The 25968-nt window shown below is 36.7% G+C and overlaps 1 protein-coding gene across 7 annotated transcripts in view; it reads left to right on the plus strand.

The window, feature by feature from the left end:
* Window positions 1–25968, plus strand: part of PPP3CA (protein phosphatase 3 catalytic subunit alpha) — a 322003-nt gene that overhangs the window by 213384 nt on the left and 82651 nt on the right. For all 7 annotated transcript variants that reach the window (XM_059172206.1, XM_059172188.1, XM_059172170.1 and 4 more), the window contains one exon: window positions 23365–23489. In XM_059172206.1, the coding sequence (XP_059028189.1) occupies window positions 23365–23489 (125 nt within the window). The remainder of the gene's footprint in view (window positions 1–23364; window positions 23490–25968) is intronic.

Genomic DNA, 25968 nt, shown 5'->3' on the forward strand with positions numbered 1-25968 from the left:
TCTGTTATAGCAGCCAGAACAGACCCAGACAAAAACCAACTAGGATGCCATGCTGGAATTTGAGGAGAGAAGAAAAAGAGTGTCACAGTTGGGAAACAACTAGTGCTCTCTGTCCATAGAAATGGAGTAGAGTGGCTGGGGACAAGGACATTCCTGTTACAGTGAACTGAGAGGGACTGACGTGGAGGACGGGAACACATTCATGTAGACCAGGTCAGTTAGCTTGACTGAAGAAAAAAATGTCCAGCAGTAGGATGAGAGGATCACAGGGCCAAGGAGAGGCTTTTCCACCATCAAAGAGACTTAAGTGTTATAGCTACAATGGGAAGAAAACAAAAACAAAAACAAACAGTGGAAAAGGAGAAGCCAGGAGGAGTAAAAGAGGCAGAGCAAATAGTTGATGAAGAACAATCCCAGTGAAATTAGGCACAGAAACATGGTAGACTAATCAGCTTTAGGCAGCAGAAAAGACCGAAGGCCAGAGGGAGCGAAATCCGTATGGGTGAGGAAGGAACGAGTCAGGAGACAGACAATGCGCTTGCCTGCTGGCTTTCTCTCTTCATTTATGAGGTAGAAATTGAATTATGTGCTGAGAGTGAAGACTTCCAGGAGGTCAAGAAAGCAGGAGACGGTATAGAACTGTCTGGATGGGGTGGCTGGGAAAGTGAAGTGAATAGAAGCAAGATAAAAAAGTATAATGAGATCAGTATTGGGGCCAAGTCATGTCGTCAAAATGTCTTGCACAGCCCAGCTCCAAGGGGTACCCTGACTCCCCAGCTATGGCCTGTGGCATCCCTGATCATTAAGTATTAGCAAGGTGTTCACCAGCTGCCTTTCTGTACAAACATGGTTTTTACAGGCTGATTTGTAAGTTTATTTCTAACATACATTTGCTTACCTGAATGCATTACGGAAGTTTGTCTTAGAGGGGTTGCCTTGATTTTTAAAAGGTGGGGGTAGTTAATGGTTGTGGGGCTTGCAGTTTGTGGACGTTATGAGTGTTGACTGATTTGGATGATGCCCGCCTCAGAACCAACACTCAGTGAGTGATAGGTATTAATATCATTATCATGATTCATTCCAAAAGTCTGTCCTGTGTGTTGGGACCATGCTTACTTTTTCCTTTCTCATGTATTGGGTGGTTAGAGGATATCACTGCTTTCCTCACTTCCATTTCACTAACCAGCACCCCCTTGTATGTCGAAATCCAGTCTGGAGTGATGGTTATCCTAACTTTTTCCTCAAGTTCTCTGGGGTGAAATTTACAGCATGTCAAATTCAGCATTTTTTAATGCTTTGTTCCTAGGCCAATAAATGCTTACAAAGATATTTGAGTAGTTAAAACCTCTCATTTCAGGTATATTTTGCTTCTGTGCGGATTTTTTGGATCAGAGCCTTCTTGGCCAGATAATTTATAGTCAACTACAGTAAATTCTGGGGGATTTTTTTTGTTGTTTTTTTTTTCCCCACTTTGGCTACCCTCTGAAATAATTGACATTTAATGCTTTTTCATATGAAATTCCATTGGTATGTTAATGTTAAGTATCATCGTACCACAAGTAGGCAACATCTTTGAGATTATTTTACTACTTTGTGTTATAACTGCATATTCAGCTTCCGTATCACCCATCCTCTAAATTCATTCATTCATTCAATAAATTTTCTGAGCTGGTCACTAAGCAATATGTTGGGATACAGCGGTGTCTCTGTTCTCAGGAAGCTGCATTCTAGTGGAGGAGACAAAAACTGAAACATAAGTTTAAAAAAATACATAATAGAGTTGTAACTAGTGCTCTGAAGAAGACTGAAGAAGGCTAAAGGATGAAGCACGTCCCCAGAAGGGAATGTGAGATGGAAAATTGGGAAAGGTCTTTCCGAGGAGATGACATGCCAACAGATACAGAATGAAGTGCGGAAGAGAAGAGCACAGGTTAAGAATGCTCCATGGGGAGGAATAGCAAGTGCAAACGTCGTGAGGTGAGGGTCGGCCTGATGTCCTCAGGAAAGCAAGGCAGTGTGGTTGAAGTCAAGTAAGTGCCTGGCAAGAAGGGAAGCTGAGGTAAAAGGAGGAGCTGGGAGCCTGAACAGTTAGAACCTTGGCTTTTAAGCAATGCAGGTAGGATGCCACAGGGTTTTGAGCAGAGCAATATTTTATTGCTCTTCTGTCATCTTGAGATTCTATTATTTCTGTCCCCATTATATTGTAGCTTCTTTTCTGGATCATGAGAACTAATCAAAATTTCTGAGTATTCCATGAAAACGTTTTACTAGAGAATGATGCCTCATAGGTAATTTAAGTTCAAATCTCTAAATCTACCCACCTTTATTTACTTCAAGCAGATATAATGCCAAAAATGGATAACATTGTTTCCTTTAAATTTAATCATATGTTTTAAAGAAACATGTGTCTCCAGATAGAGACATAGCCAGACCCATAACCCCAGTGCTGTGTACACTTAAACCGAAATACTTTAGGAACTGCAAGCTATCTGTGTGAAGATGTTGGCATCATTTCCTTTGTCCAGAATGCAGTGTTGATGCTTCTCACAGATTCATTTGACTTTTATTGAAAATGACTTTAAAGAAAAAGGCAACTTGAATTTTTTCCTTCCCAAATTAGAGTGCAATTAATTATAGCACATTTTTTCACATTATTTGGACTCTCATATTAATGCGTCCTATCCAGAGAAGATTACACTGGAAAGGGTAAGAAGAGAGATAAAGAAAGTGTCCTCTGTGTCTAGTAGTGTGTGGTTAATGTTCTAAGCACCACTGAGGAGAGTCAGCCAGCACATCCCCGTCTTTAATGTGACCAGGTGTCTGCTTGGGGCATATATTTGTCTGCTGAGATTGACGTCTTGAAAGGGTAATATTTTGCAAAATGAGACTATCATTAAGTCATCAGTGCTGAATTCTGCCTTCAGAACTCAGTGTGGATATCTGCTAAAATCAAAGTTAATTTGAAAAGTAAACTGCAAGGAGAAATATAGCACGAGTTCTACTTCGTTGAAGACAAATGAACATTTTTTTAAGTCAGCAAACTGAGATAAAATGAGGTTTGGATAATTATTAAGTACCTTTTTAAAAACTGCTGTGCAAATAAAGAAATAGGTTAGGATGGGGAATTCTGGCCAAAAACTATGTTAGTAAAATATGAAAATACTATGCAAAATTCATTGGAAAATTAATAAAAGAGACATAATTTGTGGAAAAAACCTAGAATCATATAGTAATGTCACATTGCTAGAAGGCTTAAAAATATCATAAAAAGAAATGAAATTTTAAAGACTTTAAAGAATTAATTATATTGTTTCATATACATTAGTTATCTTTCCCAGTAGTAAGAGTTGTTGAAACAAACTTAACATCAAAACTAGCAGAAAACATGGGGCACCTGGGTGGCCCAGTGGGTTAAAGCCTCTGCTTTCGGCTCAGGTCACGATCCCAGGGTCCTGGGATTGAGCTCTCTGCTCCACTCCCTCCCTCCCTCTCTCTCTGCCTACTTGTGATCTCTATCTGTCAAATAAATAAATAAAATCTTTAAAAAAAAAAAAAAAACTAGCAGAAAACAGAATGAAGTGTCTCAAAGTCTTTTAGTTGCCCAATAATTACAGGGCCAAAGCAAACAAACAAAAACCAAAAATCTGCTTTGGGTAGAGAATCCATTCTATTTCTGTGCAAAAACACCAGGACTGTATTGAGATTCAACTCTTTCTTGGTTTATGCCTAAAGCACTATTTATATTTGTCATAATCTTTGTAGGGATTAAGCACAATATGACTGAGCACCATGATGAACAGATGCTGTAGGTACCGGTTACTGTAGAGAATGCAAAAAGGATGTCTTTGTCCTCTAATTGCCTAATCAAATTTGGAATGTGTGAACACTGCTGTATTAGGAATTAGGAGTCTTGGGCCTGATCCCGTCACTAACTAGTTAAACCTCCTTTAATAGGCCATCTAAATCTAAGACTGACTTTCCACTTTCACAGAATACTTTAACCGTGAAACGCTTTCTTTAAAAATGTTTTTCATATGTCAGATATTCATATCATTTCATATCATTCATATCACTTCATTTCATTTCAATTTTCCTGTCATATTATTTACAATACGTGTTTATGTATTTAGCCTTATATATATGTAAGCTTTTACACAGGTAACCTTATAACCAGGTATAAAGTTGAGTATGTAACATCATATGTAACTATATAAAAGTATGTATTTATTGCAAATATAGAAGGATTAGTAGAAAGACAAATCTAATAAGATTTCAGACAAAGTGATATGCCTTTGTTGTAGCCATAGCTACATTTACATACACTTACTATGTCAGATAGAGTGAGTGGTGACTAAAAATGTCACACAATAAGCCAGTGAGTAGATATCTTCTCTCTGTTTAGTTTGTTGAGGTACAGTGAGTTGTCCCATATGATGCATTCGATGGCGGTAAAGCCAAGATTTGAATCAAGTAAGATAAACACAGGCACTCACACCCCCCCAACCACAACACCAAACACCCCTCAAAGGGATTGACTGGAGATGAGCCCGGAGAGGTGGGATGGAACCAGACAGTCATAAGAGGAAGGGGTAGAGTGGTGTCATGAGAGGAAATGTAGATTTTTTTTCTTTTCCGGCAAAAGACAGCCTTTGATTATTTCTGCCCAGAGAAGTGTCATGGTAAAAGCAAGGTTTTAAGATTACTATGACCTCAAATTAACAGAAGTAGAAATACAATTGCTGATTTATTAATAACCTGTTTTACATAACACAGAATAATGAAGACAGAGTCCTTGCTGGTTTGAGTTTTTTGGTTTGTTTTGTTTTGTGGGAGGTTATTTATTTATTTTATTTACTTGTTTTTTTTTTTTTTTTTTGTGGACTGTGAGTTATAATGGGCTTTCCAAATTTATACACGCCTACTCCCAGCCCATGGAGAGTAGTAAATTGCACTTGTTCTCATGACACATTTAGATTAGAAGAAGTAGAAAGAAGGGAGCAGGTCTACATCGACTAATTAAAACTAATGTGGGATGATGAGCTTTCGAAAAGAATAAGATCGGCAACAAGGAAAAGAAAAAATAGCACAGAGGCAGGCACCTAACCCAGGGACGGTGGTGACTCAGCCCTTCCAGAGGGTTTCAGCCTTCCCCTGCTCAGAAGGCCTAGCCTTTGTTTCGGTTGGGTGGGAAAGGGCGTGTGGCGGTGAGGTGGTCCACAGAGAGCTGTGGAAATGACAGGACTCCCAAAGTCCTATGTGGAAGAGCACAGACATGTCCCTGTGCCTTCTCACACTGGCTGGGCACGAGGCTTGCCAACTGCATGCCCTTCCTCAGCCACTGAGGCAACCAGCTTTCCGACTCCTTATTGAATGTGTTCTTAGAGTTGCATTTCAAGGCATGATTTCAGTCAGATCACCCGTCCCTCCCTCCATCTTGCCTTTTAATTGCTTTATGATGAAATGATCTTAGGATCAAAAAGTAATTTAGCAGTCCTCTATTCTAGACAATGGCAGAAAATCCCCCTACTGGGAGTCAGGGGGGATTTTCTACAGACTTTACTCCATTAAGCAGGTATTTATTGAGCCTCTCTTTTATGTAAATACAGGGGTACCTATTAAAATAGACATTTCCTTACAATTGACAAAAAGCAGTATCTTATTTCACCAATTCTAAAATGCAGTCTTTTCATATTGTACCTTCTCTGAAATTTGCATGGGTCTCAGAATCACTGTTGGTCAAGCAACAGGCATGATATAGCTATCATTTCCTGCTTGGGCATGAGCTCATTTATAGCCGCTTATTTTGTCTTTGACTTATGTGCAGTGCCAGAACTGCATGAGTTAAGTTTAATTGCTGTTTACGATGTCTTCAAAAATATTTCGCATTGAAACTAAATGTTATTGTGTAGAGAGGCAGAGAAATGTGGTGGTGAGGTACAACACCCACATTTAATATAGAGAAGAAAATATTCATTAATTGGACAACTGTCTATAATTACCTATTTTCACACAAAGCAAAAACCATATGCTTTACATGAACTGAGAAATGATGATTTCCATAAGCCCATGAAGCCCCATCACATTTTCCTACCAGCATAAAAGCAGAGGATTGCCTATCATACCCCAGACAAGGAAGTTCAGCGCCAAAATCCTGGTTATGATACTGCAGCATTCTTTTAGTTTTTTAAAGATTTTATGTATTTACTTGACACAGAGACAGAGAGAGAGAGAGGGGGGGGGGAGCACAGAGGCAGAGGGAGATGCAGGCAGAGGGAGAGGGAGAAGCTGGATGTCGGGCTCCATCTCAGGATCCTGGGATCATGACCCAAGCCAAAGGCAGATGCTTAACCCATTGAGCCACCCAGGCGCTCCGGGAGAACAGTCCTTCAAAATACACTGCATCTTGAGTACTTTGGGTAGCACCGATGATGATACCTTGTGAAAAAACAAATGATTCTGATATGAGAAAGGATTCTTGTAAGTCAAACTCAATGAGAGGAAGGTTTAGAAATGTATTATTCAATATTTCTCTTATAAAGTATAAAATAAGCATTTTAAGTGGTATGAAAACTTTTCATTATTTGCTTATTTTAGTGATACATGAAATACTAGTGTATCTTATGACCAGTAGGGTCTTAAGGTCATTGAAATACAGCAGTGACAGTCACAATGCTTTTTAATCCTTAGCCATGCAAGGTGAAATACTATTATTTTAGTTTTATTGAGAGAACAGAGATGAGTAGTTCAGGATCTTAGGAAACTCATAGCTGGTTAGTGTTAGCTGCTGCTTGAAGCAGGAGTCAAACTGCCCAAAATAAGTTTCCCAAGTGAAGAGAATCCTTAGTCAAAAATAAGAAAATGAAGGAAAGGCACAGAGATATAATGGAATTACAATAGCGACTTGGTGCCTCATACTTGACATAAATATTTCTTGTGTAGGTAAGCTCATTATGCTGCCATACGAGCCATTCCTTTCTGCTTATTGTTAGCTATGCATCTTTTTTTTTTTTTTAAATACTGGACAAATAGGCTCCCTTTTAACTTTCACTCATTTGCCTTTATTCTATCTTCCCAAAAAACAGAAAATAAGCCTAATGTTTCATCCATAAAAGCCTCTTAAATACTTAAGAGCAGTTAGTTACTATGTTGCCATCTTTTTTTTTTTTTTTTTCCTGGACTGAGTAGCCCCTCTTTTTCTTCTAAACCATGTTTTCAAGGTCTAAAATAATGTTTGTTGTATTCCTTTAGAGCATTCTAGTCTGTTGCTGTGTGCTTAACAATAAGGAGTTCAGAATGAGCTGCTGCATTTGGAGTTTCACCACAGACATGGCACACAGGGAATCTGTAGCCAACTAAAACTTCCAGGACCCTTTCAAGGTCATGGTCATGGACCCAGGCACCTCACATTTGCTTTTTTATTTTTTATTATTTTCTTTATTTATTTGTCAGAGAGAGAGAGAGAGCGAGAGAGAGAGCGAGAGCGAGAACAAACAGGGAGTAGCAGGCAGAGGGAGAAGCAAGGAACCCAGTGCAGGACTTGACCCCAGGACACTGGGATTGTGACCTGAGCCACCCAGGTGCCCTACATTTGCTTCATTACGAAAGTTTTTCATGTCATCTCTCAGGGCATATATCTTAACTCTTACTGGGAAAGGACAACCTGAAGAGTTTGTAGCCCAGACAACCGCAGGTGGAGGGTGTTTCACTATGAAGACTTGAGCCTGGGGGTGGGGAGGCCTGTTCACATGGTAGAGATAAGGTGGCTGACCTGAATAGTCCTGGACTCCTGAGTAGCTTGGGCCTGTGTTTGAATTTCAGCTTTGCTACCTACCAGCTTGGGTGAGTTGCTTAAACTTTCTTAAATCCCCGTCCAGAAAATGATGATATATAATGGTTATTTCAGTATTAATTGATCTCAAGTATTTAAAATGGTTAGAAACACTGCTTGTCATATTTTAAGAACTTAAAATGTATGTGTGTGTGTGTGTGTGTGTGTGTCCATCAGTCAGTCAAATTCTAATAATTGAGTGATAAATCTAGTATATTAGTTTCCTAGGGCAGCCATAACAAAGTTCCACTAACTGACCCGCTTAAAACAACAGAAACTTATTGTCTCACAGTTCTGGAGGCTAGAAGTCTGAAATCAGGATGTTGGCAAGGCCGTGTTTGTTCTGAAACCTCTAGGGGATATCCTTCCCCGCCTCTTCCAGCTTGTGGTAGCCCCAGGTCTGCCTTTGCTTGTAGCAGCAAGACTCTGATCTCTGCCTCTGTCTCTACATGGCCTTGTGTCTCTAGGTCTAAATTTTTCTCTTACGAGGACACCAGTCAGATGGGATCAGGGCCCATCCTCATGGAGTATGATCTCATGTTAATCTGATTGCATCTGCAGAGAGACCCTCGTTCCAAATAATTTATATTCATAGGTACCAGGGGTTAGGACTTCAGCATCTTTTGGGGGGACACAATTCAACTCCTAATACCTAGTAACAGGGAAGTTCAAGGTAGAGGAACTGGATATCTAGAAGCAAGCAGATGTCATCATTAGGGACCTGGGGAAGATCTGAGAACAGGTGGTGGGTTGAGACTGAGCCAATGAATAGGCATAAGGGGTTTCTGAAAATAAGTAGTATAGCCCAAAGCAAGCCCCTGGGCTAAAAAGTAAGGGAGAACAAGATTTCAGGCCCCTGTGGGGACAAATCTGGACCCAAATTGTAGAGGACCTACAATAATGAACACCTAGGTTACTAAGAGCTAAGTTATAAACCCAAAATTGGTGCTGTGGATTCTGTTCACTTTTGGAACTGCTTCTCCTCAAACATGGAATCAATAGCCTCTTGGCAAGCCTGAAGTATGCATACAGTTTTAACAACCTTCATGGAAGCAGCACTGTAAATTTTGATTCCATGGCCAATTTCCAACACAGATAGATTTTCTTATGTAAGAGGCGTTTGAGCGTGTCTGGGTGGCTCAGTGGGTTAAGTCTCTGCCTTTGGCTCAGGTCACGATCCCAGAGTCCTGGGATCGAGCCCCATATCGGGCTCTCTGCTTGGCAGGTCTCTGCTTCCTCCTCTCTCTCTGCCTGCCTCTCTGCCTACTTGTGATCTCTGTCTGTCAAATAAATAAGTAAAATCTTTAAAAAAAAAAAAAAGGCGTTTGAAGGCTCCTACAGAAGAGAATGTGGTTATTTTCTGAGTGGAACACTTAACTAAGAATTTGCTCTGTATGTCTTCTCTTGAGAGCTTGAGTCGTGGGTAAGCAGGATTTTGTTGGGTCTGTGAAGTTTTTAAAGATACTATGAAGAAAAGGTGCATCATACATAGAGGCTTATTGTGATAATCCACGTGTTTGTACCATCGGTATTTCCAGAGTAACCAGTCTTGATTTCCACGTAAAAGATTCTGACGGAAAGTAGGAAGCAATATGGCTGAAGTATGAAGAAACTCATCTCTTTTGTGTTTTAGTCAAAAAGTCTTTTGTAAATACCATATTAATGACAACTGCGGAAAGAGAAATATGGAAAGTGTGCTTAACGTAGGCTTTTCTAATCCTTACAGGAATTGGAATCAACGAAGATTAGATCATCCCCTAAGTGGGTTTTTATATAGTTGTTTCGTTTCCAGTTTTCCATCCCTTTCCAACACTTGATCTTTGTATGAAAACTGCTGCCATCTTCAGAGACATGAGTCATGGTACTTAAAATGTTTTCACCATATTTTAGACATCACAGGATACAGTAGGAGAAGAGTTGAATCTTGGCATCCACAATTTTTTACATTCTAAGACTTGACCTTTCACAGTGGTTCATTACATGTTTAATTTAGCTCATGCATTAGGCTAGCGGGTCCTTCAGTGTCTGATTACATTTTGCCTTTTTTTCTTTTTTTAAGTACTGTGTGTCTTTTCACCTGTATATCTGTGTGTATGTATGTGTATTTTCCTATAATAAAGAAAAAAGACCATAAAAAGAGCCAGTTCCATTGGCAGTGAGAAGGGGTGAGGCGATGACTATAACCAGAAGGAAAGGCTTTAGATAAACTGAAGAGTGGAATTTCATCTTCTTCAGGGATTTGGGTCTGTAATTGAAGTGATTCCATCATGCATTCTGTGCAGACACTACGTAAAGTGAATATTAAACTGTTTCAGTGAGTTGTCCAGTTCTTGCCATGTTGCTCAAATAAGGACTTAAAACTCTAGCAAAGGCTACTGAAGTGATCTTTAAGGTAAACAGAAGTACAAGAATTCCAACCATTTTTTTTAAGACAAACAAACCCCTTTTTGTGTTTGCCTAGAATATTTCTCCTATCCCCATTCCTTTTATATGACAGATGTTACCTGTTCCCATGAGGAAGTCTAGGCGGGCACACGACTCAGGACTGGCCCGCTGGCATGCACTGTTCCGTGGACATAGGTTCTGAATCATGAGTGAGCAGGGAAATGCAGGGGAGAAGTTATTCCATGGCTAGTTGGGCTGGAATTGGTGAATCTACCTCTTAACTCAGCGTGCTGGCAGGATGTGATTTGGAGGATACTTGGAATAAGTCTAACTGGTAGGAGAAAATAAGACCAGTGTGCAGAGAAGCTGATATGAAAAGGAAAGTTAGAGAGGTTTTGTGTAAGCCCAGATCAATTTGTGCCTGAAACCAGTGCTCATGCTTAACCACATTTCGTGGAATAATATGCTTAATAACATTTTCGGGTTATAGGATTTTCAAAGATCTTGGGAACAGATCTTTTATGTGGTTTAAGGTTCTATGTTATCTTATTTTTCCTCACCTGCATGCAAACAAGCATTTATACTTCATTGTTATGTTTGAGGCTTTGGTGGATTTTGAATCTCTGCTTCAGGACACACTGGAACTCTTCGCTTCATTTTAAATACATTGTATTCACAAGCAGTGGAAAGCATTGTGTGTATAGTGGAAAGCAGCAGACTCTAATAATTCAGAAACCTGTCCATGTTAAGTTACTTCAATAATGAATATCAGTTACAGGACTTTATAAGTGATGGGATTTAAAAGTGTTGTAATAAAAATGTGCTGCTCGACACAAAAATTCTAATTTCTGTATAACCTCTTTATGTGTATTTTATCTTTTAAATATTCTGCGGCTGTTTTGTTCTGATTCAGTCACGTTGTGTGAAAAGAGGTGAATAAAAGCAATGTCACCTTTCTTGTGGTTTGCATCTATAGGTTTAACATTGGGATTATCACCCTTTACCTACCATTACATAAAAGGAGGCAAAATATTAGTGTAAGATATACAAAACTCTTTATCCAGTGATATTTTTACTTTGAAATCTTACTGTAATCACTTACTAAGGGGAGGTGGGCAGCTCCAATCAAGTGGAGCTGACAAGAGCTGTGGTATTCTGGAGATAGGAAACTTACCTCGTGTTGAGTTACTGACTTGTGCCAGTTACTACATTATCAGATTTAATCTGCACAACCGCTGTGTATGATAGCTGCTACTGCCCTGATTCTACGCATTAGGCACTTGAGACTTAGAGAAGTAGAGTGACTTACCAGGGCTAAGATAGTCTTTCTCTTGCCCAAATCAAATTCTTTTCTTGGCTCCTCTTTGGATGAAATTCCTATTTCCTAACTTGGATGAAAACATCCGTGTTCTCTGGCCAGTGGTAATCTTACAGCTTCATCTCTTTTCATGACCTCCCTAGACTCCAAATTCACAGATATGCTTTCACTTCATAAATTAATGCCACACATTGTTCTTCTGAGCAGTATTTCCTGCCCGTGGCCCAATCATTCTGTCACTAACTGCTCTTAGTTATTCAGATTTCAGCTTAAGCACCATATCGTCTGGGAAACTTTACCAAATTTACCATGCCCATTGCATTGTTCATTCATTCATTCATTCATTCATTTGTTCAGTGACTATTTATTGAGGATTCCCTAAGTGCCAAGCAGTATTCTGGCCTTTGGGATTACAACAGTGAACAAAGAAGAAGAAAAAAAATCTCTGCCTTTAGAGCTTCTACCCTGGTAATTTTACTTACTTAGTTCATTGTCTTTCTTACATGCTACTTCTAGAGAGCATTAGTTATGTCTAAGTTCTGTTATGTTCTTAGGGTCTAACACCCTATCATTCTTAAGGTCTAACCCAACATTCTTGGGAATGTTGTAGACATTTACTATTTACAGAATCGGGGCATACATGAGTGGCTTCATTTATTATATACTTTTGAACGGTCATAGAGAAGTATGAAAATAGTAGGCCCCTTAGATCTTTTCACATTGCCACCATTATAGTATCAGACCTCCTTGTCTTGTGACTTAATTATTGTAATGAACCTCTAATTGAAAACTACCTGGCTCTCAAATTCTTCCACACCATTGCATTTTCCTCGAGAGCTTCCAGATTTATCTTCTTACATTACTGGGATTGTTTCCCTTCTCAAAACATCACATGCAAGAATTCAAGGCCCTTCACAATCTAATCTAACTTATCTCCTCTGTTTCACGTATACCCTCTGATCAAAACATTTTTTTTTTCCTATTTGCAATCTATTTATCCTGGTTCATTTGCCCTTTCTTACCTAGGGATCCCTTCCTCTTATCCTCAACTGATTACAAATTTTTATAAATGCTACAGGTCACCTCCCTTTGGTTAAATCTTCTTTGATAATGTCAACCAACCTTCATTTCCAGATTTCTGATTTTCTCTTAAGCCTTCTATTTCAGTAATAATTGTAAACAAATTTTAAGCAGCAGACTCTAAGCACTTCACCCCCACCCCCAACACAACGCCCACCCATACACACCAAGAAATCTTCCATGGGAAACTTCAAGTATGAAACATGATAGAAGTAGACCCTATTGTTGTAATGGGCCCTAACACTCCTCATGCACCCTTTTGGCTCTGAAGAACACATTTGCAGCCAATAGATGACCTTAGTCACACTGGTCTTTGCTTGCTCTTATTATTAGCGAAAGAAAGCTCCAAAGTGGTCAGGATGACTTAGCACTACAGAGAGGAAAATTACTTATTCATGAAACAGAAGGAAAGGATCATACTTGCCATAATGGCCATAGCACACATTGCAAACCCTATGTGTTTGACTTCTTCCTTCTTCCCAGGTAGTATCTGTAGAACAAATAGAGTACAGTTGATTTCATCTTATCTCTAGTGATTTTATCTCGTCTCTAGTTCTAAGACATTTGAAAAGTTAAGGAGACTCTTGATTGGATCCCTCTGCACTGGGTTTTAGCCAGCTACATTTCCCAAGTCTAGAAGCCAGAGAGTGAAGATCATGGTCAAAGGTCAGTGTTTTCTTAGTGATGAAAGGTCAGATCCTTAGCCCTTTTGCTCTTGGAAGCCTCATCTGGTCCTTATTCGTATCTCTAAGTCTTACATCCCAAGTACACTCTGTCTTTCTTAAGGGAATTGATTGTTTTTATATTCCTTTACTATAAAAGTACATCTTATTCTTGAATTATTTCATATTTATATGAACTCGTCTTCCCATCATTGAAAGTCACTCTTTTTTCATTTTCCATAACACCTATCACATGGGAGTTATTTTGTAACTATCTGCTAATTAAGACTAAAGAAAAAAATATCCTAGTTTATAGTTAGCTATTTATTTGGGATTTTGGACAATTTGTCCCTCTAACATGTGAACTCTATTGTAAAGTATCAAAACATCACAGGAGAAATCCAGTGTCCTTTTGAAAAATGTAGTTCAATTTGTAACAGGACTAACAACAAAGAGACACAATATTTTAAAATCAGCCTCATGTGTATTAAGAACACTTGAAAGTCACATTTAAAATATCTTAAATGAATATAGATGGTGGAAAGAGTTCTGGAGATTTAATAAGGCAGATTTATAATGAAATGTAACTTAAATTATGTGATTTTATAAAATAAACTTTTCCTTAGTAAAATCAGTTTAGTAATTCACCAAACACATTATGAAATTTTTTTGTTTTTCAATTTCTTTATATTTTGTCAAGGCAAAGGAAAAGAGTTGATTGACAAACCTGATTGATCCTTTTAACATTTCAAATATATAAGAAGCATTCATCATTTTTAATCAAATGAAAAATAAACTGAATTTGAAAATTATTATTAATGAATCACAGTATAAGATGAGTTGTTGGCAGTGGTTTTGTTTTCCAAACACCTGCATTAGTTTGCCATGATTCCTTAGTTTATATGCCTTATACAACATGTTAGAGAAACATGATTTTTGCATAATTTAATAGATATTTGTCAAATGGTGAAGAGACATAAGATGTGATTCATGCTCAAATTGGTGACAAGCACATATATAAAAGTACAAAATATACAGAGATGTGGATGTTTGACCTAGGTCAGTTTAGCACTGTGACCCCAATTTGTATTCATTGAGATAAACAAAATTGATGATTTTATGACTGTGGAATATAATCAGCTCCACAAGAGGAATATTCAATTGAATGGAGATTAGTTCTGACATTGAAATATGAGATTAATTATTTAAATTTGAAAATTCTAAATTGATACCTCCTTTGGATAAACAACACACTCTGATGCTTTCTTAATGTAATTTGAAATTTCAAAATAAAAACATTAAAAAGTATATGTAAAGTAGTTTTAACTTGACATTTATTTTTAGAGAAACTATATATCCTTCTGCCTCTGTTAGGAAGTTTGACAGATGGCAAAGAGGCAATGAAATGATTCACTTATATAAATGTTTATGGGAGAACTAACTCATAAACCCATATTTCTTGACCATGAGAGAGTGCTCTGAGTTTCAAAATGGAGAGGCAATACTTGGATGCCAGGAAGCCAACACTTTTCAATACCATTTTGGATGCATCTGCTTTCTCAAGTACATGCTTAAGTTCTTGAGACCAAATTCCAAGCGTTTCATTTCTTTATTGTCCCAATATATTCTAGAATAAATAAGAAACCCTCAGTCTTGGGGGGGGGTCCTTATTCATCCTTTTAATACAGTTTATTTAGCAAATATTACACCTTTCAATGGTTTGCTTAGTTTTTCAGGTATTTCTTAAAGATTTTTAAAAATGTTTTATTTGAGAGAGAGAGAGAGTGAGCGAGCATGTGCATGGTGGGGGCAGTGAGTAGAGAGAGAGAGAGAGAGAGAAGCAGGCTTCCTTGGCAGGGAGCCTGACATTGGTGCTTGATCCCAGGACTCTGGGATCATGACCTGAGCTAGAATCAGGGAAGACACTTAACCAGCTGAGCCATGCAGGTGCCCCTATTGTTTCACATATTTAACCAAATAAATTCTGGTATATCTGAATGAAAGACAAGATGGGGGATTGACAGATTAAGGAAAACTAGTTAGAATTAAAAAAATAAGCTCATTGCCTTGTCAGAATTATTTACCAGAGAATACTTTTTCTTAGCTAAATTTCAGATGAATGTGTTCTAGCATGTCTGAGCTATTCATCTATTTTTAATAATTGGTCAATTAAAAATTAAAAATTCCATTTCCAAATATACCTCATATGACAAGTAAGCTTACATATTTTTACTAAAGAAATTTAATCCTTCTTCCTATTAAGTCATTTAAGTATTATCTTTTAGGAATAGCACTTACTAGCTTTGTTCCCTTACGAGTAGGCATAAATAGAACTGCCCACTTGAAATTCAGTGCTAGATAAAAAGTCCTTTACCGATAAACCCACTGGCTATAATTGCCAATTTAATGATGAATATGGGGACTTTAGAATTAAATATCACTAGCTTGCTTTCCTTGAGTTTTTAAAATATTAGAAACAAAATAATCTTTTAAATTGTCCAAACTTGGGGCACCTGGGTGGCTCAGTGGGTTAAAGCCTCTGCCTTTGGCTCAGGTCATGGTCCCAGGGTCCTGGGATCAAGCCCTGCATCGGGCTCTCTGCTCAGCGGGGAGCCTGCTTTCCCCCTTCCTCTCTGTCTGCCTCTCTGCCTACTTGTGATCTCTGTCTGTCAAATAAATAAATAAAATCTTTAAAAAAAAATAAATAAATTGTCCAAACTTGAGGAGTATTGTAATAATAATAAGAAATGACTCATTTATTCATCACCTAGAAGATTTTTCTTAATTGATTTTTCCAGAATTCTAAGAAGAGTTGTTTTGTTTTATTTTGTTTTTGATCCATTTGGTGCAATACCTTATATTCCTTCTATTTACTATGTCACTTCCAGCTTAATTTAAAACATTGCTACTATTACACAGCCATAAAACAGAGTAGTCTTGTAAATGAGCTTTGCTACAAAGGAAAATGAGGCTAACTAGAAACTCACCATGGTGCTGTTACCCCCTGAAAGATTGGTAATATCACTGAAGCCATCTGGCGATATTTCCACTCTTGGGAAATGGCAATTGTGGAGCAAGAGACCAAGTCTCTTTGACTTCAGCCTCAGTAGCTTTCAATATATGATAGCATAGATTTGGATAAAAAGTGGGAAAAAATGAACAATTTTTGGTATATTTTATTTATGGCTAGGTTGAATATAGTTACTTCGATCATCTAGCTAAATCTGGCAAAACATTCATGATATTTCTTAGGCAGACGCCATCTGGAATAGCTACCATGACTATTTCGTTTTGTGTTTGTACAGTCCATGGACCATAGCCTCCTAAGCTTTTTTTCTCCCTTATATTATTTTATATAATTAAAGAAAACCTATCAAGTAAGGTCTCGTGTGAAACCTCCTACAGATGAGGCATCTGAGACCTCCTAGAAAGATTAAGTAGCTTGTCCTAGTCAGACGGGGTGTCGTGTTTTTACAAAGCAAAATGGTGAAAGCATAAGGAAAAGTAGTAAAAAAAAAAAGAGTAGAGTGTGAATGTATATGGAAAGGGGAGGTTGGAAAAGCAAATTGGAAAAATCTACATATTCAATAAGTAGTAAAGCTGATTTGGGGAGAAGGAAGACGATAATAATTAACTAAGAAAGCCGTAGTTCATCAACTGCAGTCCATCAAAAGAAATACACATACAAACCAAAAAACTAACAAGAAGCATTTATACAACCAGGCAGTCTAGCTTCGCAGTCTGTATACTCAACCATTGCACTCTACTGCCTCTTCTCAAGGATGAAATACCATATCTGAAAGAGTACTGTTTTAACTATTTGTAACCAAATAGTTAAAACAACAACAACAACAACAAAACAAAACAAAGCAAGCCTCCAGAAATAAACAGATGGGAACACTACTAAGGCATAGATCTGTAATCTCCAGATCTGGTTATAGTAATGAAAGCCCATGTTTCAGGCCTGGAGGGCATTCACTATGTTCTGAAATCTGGTATCAGTATTTCGAAAAGTGAAGAGAACAATCATTCATTTACTAATAGTATATCTAAGTATGTAAATCATCAGATTTATTTATATTTGACTGAAGTCACATCAACGAATAGTGTTCATCCAGTACTCTTGATTGCCAATGACAATCAAGGGCTTGGTGAACTACATAATATAAATAAATCCACATATCACATAACCAACCAATAGTTTCCACGTCTGGCCAAACTTAGGCACATGAACAGAGTGATGACCAAATTTAATTAAATAATCCAGTAAGTATTGTACATACTTATAATTGTTATTAGTCATTAGTATCACAATCATGACCATGACTTATATAATAATAATTATGCATTTTATTATAAGCTGGATTGATGCTGAGGTGGAAAAATAGTGATAACAGCTAAAACAAATACATTCTTATTTAATAAATTAAATTCTTCCAATAAACAAAATCTTCCAAAGCACTCAACTCAGTAAGGAAAAAAAAAATCGAACAATAATTTTGATGGTGAGAACACTTATTTTTAGGACAAAAAAATAAGCATAAATTTCAATAATTTATTTTTCTATTGATTGGAATACACTGTATACATATATTATGGTGTTGTACCCATAGTACAACCAAACGTATTGTTTGGTTCTTCTATAACATAGTTTAAAAATGTAGACTATTCTAGTTTTTTTCCATCAGATTATCATTATCAACTGAGATTTGGGGATTTAGGGATTTAGTACTGTGCTGTTACTATTAGAATCCATAATATATTTTCCTTTTTTTTTTTTTCAGTTGTCCTATTATATTTCTCATTGTCACTGGTGAACAGGGAGTTTATTTATCTTCATAGAACAGCATCATAAATATAAAGTGTTTGAAATCATTGCTACTAATCTGCAGTGGTGCTGTCATTGTTCTGTAATTTCATAGCTTTTTTTTTCTTTTAAAATTATTGAAATTTCATGGGGTGCCTGGGTAGCTCAGACAGATAAGTATCTGCCTTAGGCTCAGGTCATGATCTCAAGGTCCTGGGATCAAGCCCCATGTTGGTTGAGCTCCCTGCTCAGCAGGGAGCCTGCTTCTCCCTCTGCCTCTGCCTATTCCCTCTGCTTGTTCTCTCTCAAATAAATAAATAAAATCTTTAAAAAAATAAAATTGTTGAAATTTCAGTATTTAGCAAATATTAATTTGGAGATTTTTCATTACTGTTTTATACTAACAAAACCAGAGTGCCCTGGTTGAGAATTCATATTTTGTATTTTATAAAATGCCCAAGGCTTGTTAAACATTTGACATATAATATTTGCGATACGGAAAATATCAATTATATTGAAGTACACATCTTTAGTGGATTAGACCCCTTTAGTTTTTCTTGGTTAGTTTATTTTACAGTTGCAGATTTTTAGAAGTAAGTGAATGCCATAATAAAACTCACTTTTATCTCACTAATTGCCAGATTTCCGAAGTTTAACATTCTGCTAATAAACTACACGTACTCATGCCAGCTGATTTGTACTGGAACTTACCATTCAGAAGGTTTGCCTAAAGCTGGATTATCAGCAGGAGGAAGCAAATATGTACTAGTGCTATCACTGTCTTTAACCTAGAGCACAATCTCTACACATAAGACCTTTCTCTGCAGAATTGTAAATTTTGGAAAAGAATAAGTTGTAGCTGACAGAAGATTCAAGAATCAAGCCAATAAATTTAAAAGATTAATCCCCTCATGCTGAGAATTCAACATGTTAGTTCTTTAACATTAGAGATGTTATTGGGGCGCCTGGGTGGCTCAGTGGGTTAAGCCTCTGCCTTCAGCTCAGGTCATGATCCGAGGGTCCTGGGATCGAGCCCCTCATCAGGTTGTCTGCTCAGCAGGAAGCCTTCCTCCCCCTCCCTCTCTGCCTGCCTCTCTGCCTACTTGTGATCTCTGTCTGTCAAATTAAAAAAAAAAAATCTTAAAAAAAATCATATTGGCAAACATATATAGAAGTTAACAGTATTTAAAAAAAAACATTAGAGATGTTATTGTCTTGGGAGAATGTGGCTATTACAGAAAAAATAGTGGGTTGAAGTCAATGAAGCAAAAAAGGACAGTGGCAATCTAATGGTGAAAATTGCTGGGCGATTCAGTAACATCTTTTCTTAAAGAAAAATTACAAACTGTTAGTTCAGTATGAACTGAGAAAACTTGTATATTCTACTTCATGCAGATCTTCCAAGATGATAAAAGCCAGCATTTTGGAGAAATTAAAAGGTCTTTATAGAAAAATAGCAACTCAAAAATCCAAAGCACTTGACTTCTAAATCATGGTATCGATGCAATTTAGAAGTGCTGGTCCATTAAATATCTATTTTTCCCCTGTAATTTATCGTTTGAAGTTTTGTTTTGTTTTATTTTGTTTGATCTGTTTGTCTGTCTTTAACAACTCACTCCTCTGTTCACAAACCTTCTAATTTGTTAAGCTTTCTTTAACCTCGAATGCTATGATGTTATGGAAGTTTTGCTTAGTGTCAGTAGGAAATTGACCTAATGATGTTTTTGATTTTTTCGTGTGTGTAAACAAGAAAACAGGACCAAATGTGTGAGTGTTAGCACTAATTCAAAACTATTTAAAGTAGTTTTACATGAAAGTATATGTTTTATAGTATATTTGTTAGTATAACTCCTATTCAGGATGATAGTTTTTGTCAAAGTCCTTTTCAGACTATCAACTGTATAGCGGTTACACTGGGCCCTCATCCTTCTATATTCAGTACTGTCTACTGTTTACATTTTTTAATGTTGTAATGTAATTGCCAATGTGAACTTGGAAACAATGGAATTCTTTGAAAAAATAATTAAATTATAATATGGCCATACTTATTTGCTGATTCACTAAATTAATTATGATGTGCATACCTAATTGTATGATTAATATGCTTGTGGTTCTTGTATGAACACTTATCCCTTCTAAATAGAGTTACCAGCGTGTCTCTAGTCGGCAGATGCAAGGCAGGGGCTTGGTCATGATTGTGATTATCTTTCCAGCTTGTCCTTCCTCTGCCTGAGATTATTTTCTCAAGAGCCTGTTTATCCTCCATATGCTGGCCATTATCTTTTCTCCTTAGCAGTGTGCTAGTTTTAGGGACTCTTAGACTTGTGCTGTGACTGACTCATTGTCCAGTTTGTAGATTACAAGAACATACTCAGCTGACTACAAAGAGTCCCTTGTTACTGCCTCAGCTGTTTATTCCTTTTTCACTTTAGCACTACTTTGCTGTAAAATACAGTGAGCAAAGTCTTGAACTTGTTTAATGACTCCCTAACTGCTTCGCTGACCACTAATCTCCAAATAATTCCTCCTTTGTGGTGGGTGGTTTTTCACATGTACATACACACATGCATAACACACACAGACACACATTTATATTTATGTTTGTGTGTACTTGAACCTCCCTCTGAGCCTGTGATTCTAAAGCTTAATAACTAGGTATCCAATGATATTAGAAATAAAAGCTATTCCTTTCCTTAAGAAATAAAGACATATCCTTTCTGTATGGTTTTTTTTTCAGTTTCCCACTTCAAAATTCCATACTCTCCTTCTGGAGATTTAGATCAGAAGTTGGTACCACTCATGTGTGAGAATCATTTCCAATAAAGTTTTATGCGTGGTGGACTGAGAATCATTGTGGGCAGGGAAGCAATATTAAAAGGCAGTTACTTAAAAGTAATTGTTCATTTAGGCATTACTTAGCGTGTGATTGTTTTCAGCATAATTTGTGTATTTCCTGATAGCAGAAGAGAAAAAAGTAATGAATATGGTAGCACGACAGGATGTTGGTCACTCTTGTACATTTTGTTGTACTGAGAATATTAGAATAACCACATTCAAACTCACTTAGTTACCCCACTTAGGGAAAGAACCAAGAAAATAATGACACCTTCTCACCAAATAGACTGAACTGCTTAGTATACCTGAGAGGTATAAAAACTAATGGAGTTCTTCCTTCTCCAGTATAAAAACAAAAGTAGGACCACAGCTCATAAGGAAAATAACCATCAGGTTGTGGCACATCAGGTTACTCATGAATATGGGTATCAATGGTCCAGAAAAAAAAAAATCCTTATGTTTTATTTCATTATCTTTGATATCTTCATCTTATTAATGCCATAACTCTCTACATTTCTGATAGAAATATGTAAAATTCTCCTAATAATCTATTGAAGACATAATATATATTTTGGGGGAAATGTTTAGCCAAGTGTATGGATATTTTCATAGAAAGTGGGAATGCTTTTATTAACAGTATTGTGTTTCTTTTGGTTTTGGAGCCTTTTCAATCTGACAGGTCTTTTGGTGCTGGCCCTTAGTTGAGTAATCCATCCACAATGTTCAGTTGGGGATGAGAAGCAAAATAATGAGAGCTAGGGAAATGTGGGAAGCAGGTCTATGTTGATGAAGAAAGAGCTTGCCTTGAAGGTTTAATAGAATTGTCAAAGCCTTGTTGTTTGGAAGTGCTGTTAAAACTAAATGATTTTGAAGATGAAAGGACCTAGTCTGGTTGAGAATTGGAGACTGAGCAAACAAAAAGACAGCTTGCCTCATTTGCTTGCATTGTATACTGCTCAGATAGGCCCAAGAGGATGGAAGGTGGGAGCCACAGCAACAGAGAGAGGAAAAGCTAGACAATTCCTGATAGTGTTAAGTACTGTGAAGAAAGCAAATTCATGGGATGAGGAACGATTTAGGAGAGAGGCAACTCCTTTAAAAAGAGTGCTCAAGAAAGAACCCTCTGACCTGTGACTGGTTGGTGAAAAGGCATCAGCCTGTGGAAATCCAAGGAAGAAAGAAACTTGGATTATTTAAGACATGAAGACCCACATCTAGAGAACAAGAGGAGGAGAAGGGGAAGGAGATGGAGGTGGACTAAAATGGTTTTATCTTAAATTGATTGCAGCACAGAATGGGTTAATATGACATGCTTTTAGCCTTCTATTTGTTGATATATTCATTCCATGAACCTCTTAGTGTTCAGGAAACAACCCATCATGTTCATCATTTAAACATAAAGTTATTTTAAAATATTAAATACATATACATAGGTAAAACATATAAAATAGCAAAGATATTATAAACGATGGTTGGCAGCAAAAGCTTTGAATTATGCAAATCTGAATTTAAATCCTGGATCATCCATAGAGAAGAGTGATCTTGCTTAGCCCCATAACCTGTCTTAGCTACACCATTTCCTCATCTGTATAATGAAGATTATATATATATATATACTTAAGGCTTTGGAAGTAGTAAAGGAAATGATAAGTACTGAATAAGGGGTTTCTAAAAAGAGAGGCTACGTCATTCTCTCAAGAATTTTGGTTTTAAAAGAGAAGGTGAGAAAGTTAGGAAATACTATTTCCCAATGATTTTGGTACTTTACAAGCTTTGATTTTTTTTTTAATTTAAAAAATGACGATTTAATTTTAAAATGATTTTTTTGTCATTTTAACATCTGATATTAAAGTACATCTTATAAAATGTTCTTTTATAATTTAAATTAAATTGGAGCGTTTTTTTTTTTTTGGTGGTGCATAAACTAATGATGTGTTTTATGATTGATGGCATTTTAGGGTCAATGAAATACAGTTTTTATGATACATATTAACTTTCTTTTTCTCCAGGAGGTAATAAAATGTAGTACTTATTTATTCAGACCTCAGTTATATAGAGATAATTCCAAATTTCTGAACCTCTCTTTGCCTTATCTCTTCTCTACAAAGGGAAAATTCATCCCATGACCTTGTTGGTATTAAATCAGAAGTGGTGCATAAATTTCTAAGGATGGGGTGTGGTGATGCATTATTGAAAGCACAGCAATACTATTCATTATTATTATTATATTTACTTTCACAGTTAATCTGTGAATTGGTAGATTTGGATCCTAGAGCCAGGTCTGCCATTAATTAACATTGAAATCTCTGTCTCCCTTATTCTATTTTGCAAAAGAATATTTCAGCTAAGATGAGCTATACCTTCCTTCTGCCTCTAAGATTTTGTAATTTTTTAATCTAATTGAAAATCATAATGTGACCATAAAATGAATTTTCTTTGTTTCTTTCAGTTTGTGGGGACATCCATGGACAATTCTTTGACTTGATGAAGCTTTTTGAAGTGGGGGGATCTCCTGCCAACACTCGCTACCTCTTCTTAGGGGACTATGTTGACAGAGGGTACTTCAGTATCGAAGTAAGTCTGTATCATTTCTTAGCTATTTGGGAATGAATCAACAATATCTTGGCAAACCACAAGTGGTAAATGTTATTGTCTTAAGGAAATTCCTAGTCTATAATAGTACCCTCAGTTATTGGGATATAATGTATTCTATATTCGGTTGATTCCCATATGCTTTTTAGCATAGAGATGCCAAGGAAATGGCTATTATTAAGACTTTGCCTTTTATACCTTTTCTATATTTGCAACTTCGCAAAAATTGCATCGTATTTTACATTAGATAATATTTTTTCCTATTGAGAGAACTAAACTAAGTTTATTAAATAAGCAGGAATGTGTTTGTATGATTATGCCTTATAATTGTGAGGCAATAACTTACCTTTGTAATTTGATAACCATGTGCATGTGTGTCTATGTCTGTGTCTGTGTTTTTGTGTGTGAGTATGTGTGAGTACACTCACAGCTGCTATATTTTGTCTTTTTTGGCATCTGTCATCTAACAAGGGTAATTTGTCAAACTTGTTAATTAAAACAAAACAGATAATTTTTGAGTAGCAGTTCTTCCTCAACCTCCCACCTGCACCTGCTTCAAGTAAGTAGAAATTTCATTCAAAATAAAGGTGAAGACCTCACTTTATTCACTTCTTTGTTTTTCCCGGTGCTTACCATGGTATCTTAAACATAGAAAGGGTTCATTAGATATTTATTGAAAGAAATGATTTGATGGGATGCCTGGGTGGTTCAGTTGGTTGGGTGTCTGACTCTAGATTTCAGCTCGGGCCATGATCTCAGGGTTCTGGGATGAAAGCCTGCATCAGGCTCTGTATAGGGAGCTTGCTTGAGGATTCTCTTTCTCCCTCTGCTCACCCTCCACTTCCCACTTTTGCACACGCATGGGCTGTCTGTGTTTTTCTCTCTTTAATAAATAAATAAATCTTAAAAAAAAAAAAGAAGAAATGATTTGAAATAAGAATGATTGTTAAAGAAGCAAAGCTCATGCTATAGTACCTGACATTTTTATATGCACTCTCAGGAAAAAAGAAAAAAAGCATTTAAAAGGATAAAAAATATTCTTTTTTAAATTATTTATTTATTTTTAAAAATTCTTTTCAGTGTTCTAGAATTCATTGTTTATGTACCACATCCAGTGCTCCATACAATATGTGCCCTCCATATATTCTTAATTAAGAGAGAAATCAACTTTATAAAAGTCTCACACCAACATCATATATTCATAATAATCATGTAAAAAGGGGACTAGGTTTTTAAATTTTCATAATATGTTATTTACTATAGGAATATTTGAGGTTGAAGAACATACCACTCTTAAACAGCTTTTGTTTTTAAAGCTATCATACCAATTTTATATTTTTGGTTGTTCAATTTACCTTCAGTAATTGAGTCTATATATATAGAGAGAGACTCTATAGTCATTGGCTATATATATTAAAATATATTTAATATTTTCACCAAATATTAAGCCTTTGTGTATTTGAGAACCATATACTTCTTATTTATTCATGATGATGAGGGCAGGATGGATGGTTTTAGTATATAAAAACAAAAGGAGCAAGTAAATTTTTGATATATCTTCCATTTGGTAAACATGTACTGTATTAGTAAACACATGAAATGTGTATGCACTATGATCAGAACTATGGAGAATTTGAAGAGATATGTAGCCTTGCTCTCTAGAAAACTAAATCTATGTTGGAAAATATGACTATAAAAAGTTATATAGAATCAAAAGCCTAGACTAAGTGGTCATCCAGGATTCAATGATTTAAATTATTAAAACCTTGTGATAAAAGAAGTATGGAAAATGATTGCCATTGCAATATAGTAAAGCGGAACAATTCTGAGAGCAAACATGATTGAGGAAGACTAAATCAAAGGAGGGAGACTAGCTAGGAAGGAAATTGAAATAAGAAAAGTACAGGGGAAAACATTAGTAAACTCCACAGATGTCATTCATGTGCTAACTCGACCAACTTAGTAGGGAAGGGCGATTGAATACAAATTTTCTAATACCTTTATATCACATTAGGACTGGTATCTGCCAGGAGAAAATAACTACCTGAGAAATGGTGGTTGGAACAAGATAAAAGTTTATTTGTCTCTCTAGTAGAAGCTCACAGATGGGACTGCCCACGTGTCCCAGCATAGTGCTAGGGCCCAGGTTCTTTCTGCCTTGTTGCTCTGATAGGCATGGGATGCACGGGCTCATTCCAAAGACTGCCTTGTGACCCAAGACAGCTACACCAACTTCAGCCATCATGTCCCATGTTGCATTCAGCTAGAAGGAAAAGGAAAAAGAGAAGGACATGTCTTCTCATTTATGCATATTTCTTAGAAGTGGTACCATTACTTTGGCTTGCATCCCATAGACCAGAACTTGTTGCTATGGCCAGAGGTGATTTTCAATATGTAGCCAGGTTTGTAAAAGACTGCAATAAGTAGAAAACAGAAATGGGCGTAAAATGTTTCTACTACT

Source organism: Mustela lutreola, chromosome 1, assembly GCF_030435805.1.
Source record: "Mustela lutreola isolate mMusLut2 chromosome 1, mMusLut2.pri, whole genome shotgun sequence".
Taxonomy (NCBI): Eukaryota; Metazoa; Chordata; class Mammalia; order Carnivora; family Mustelidae; genus Mustela; species Mustela lutreola.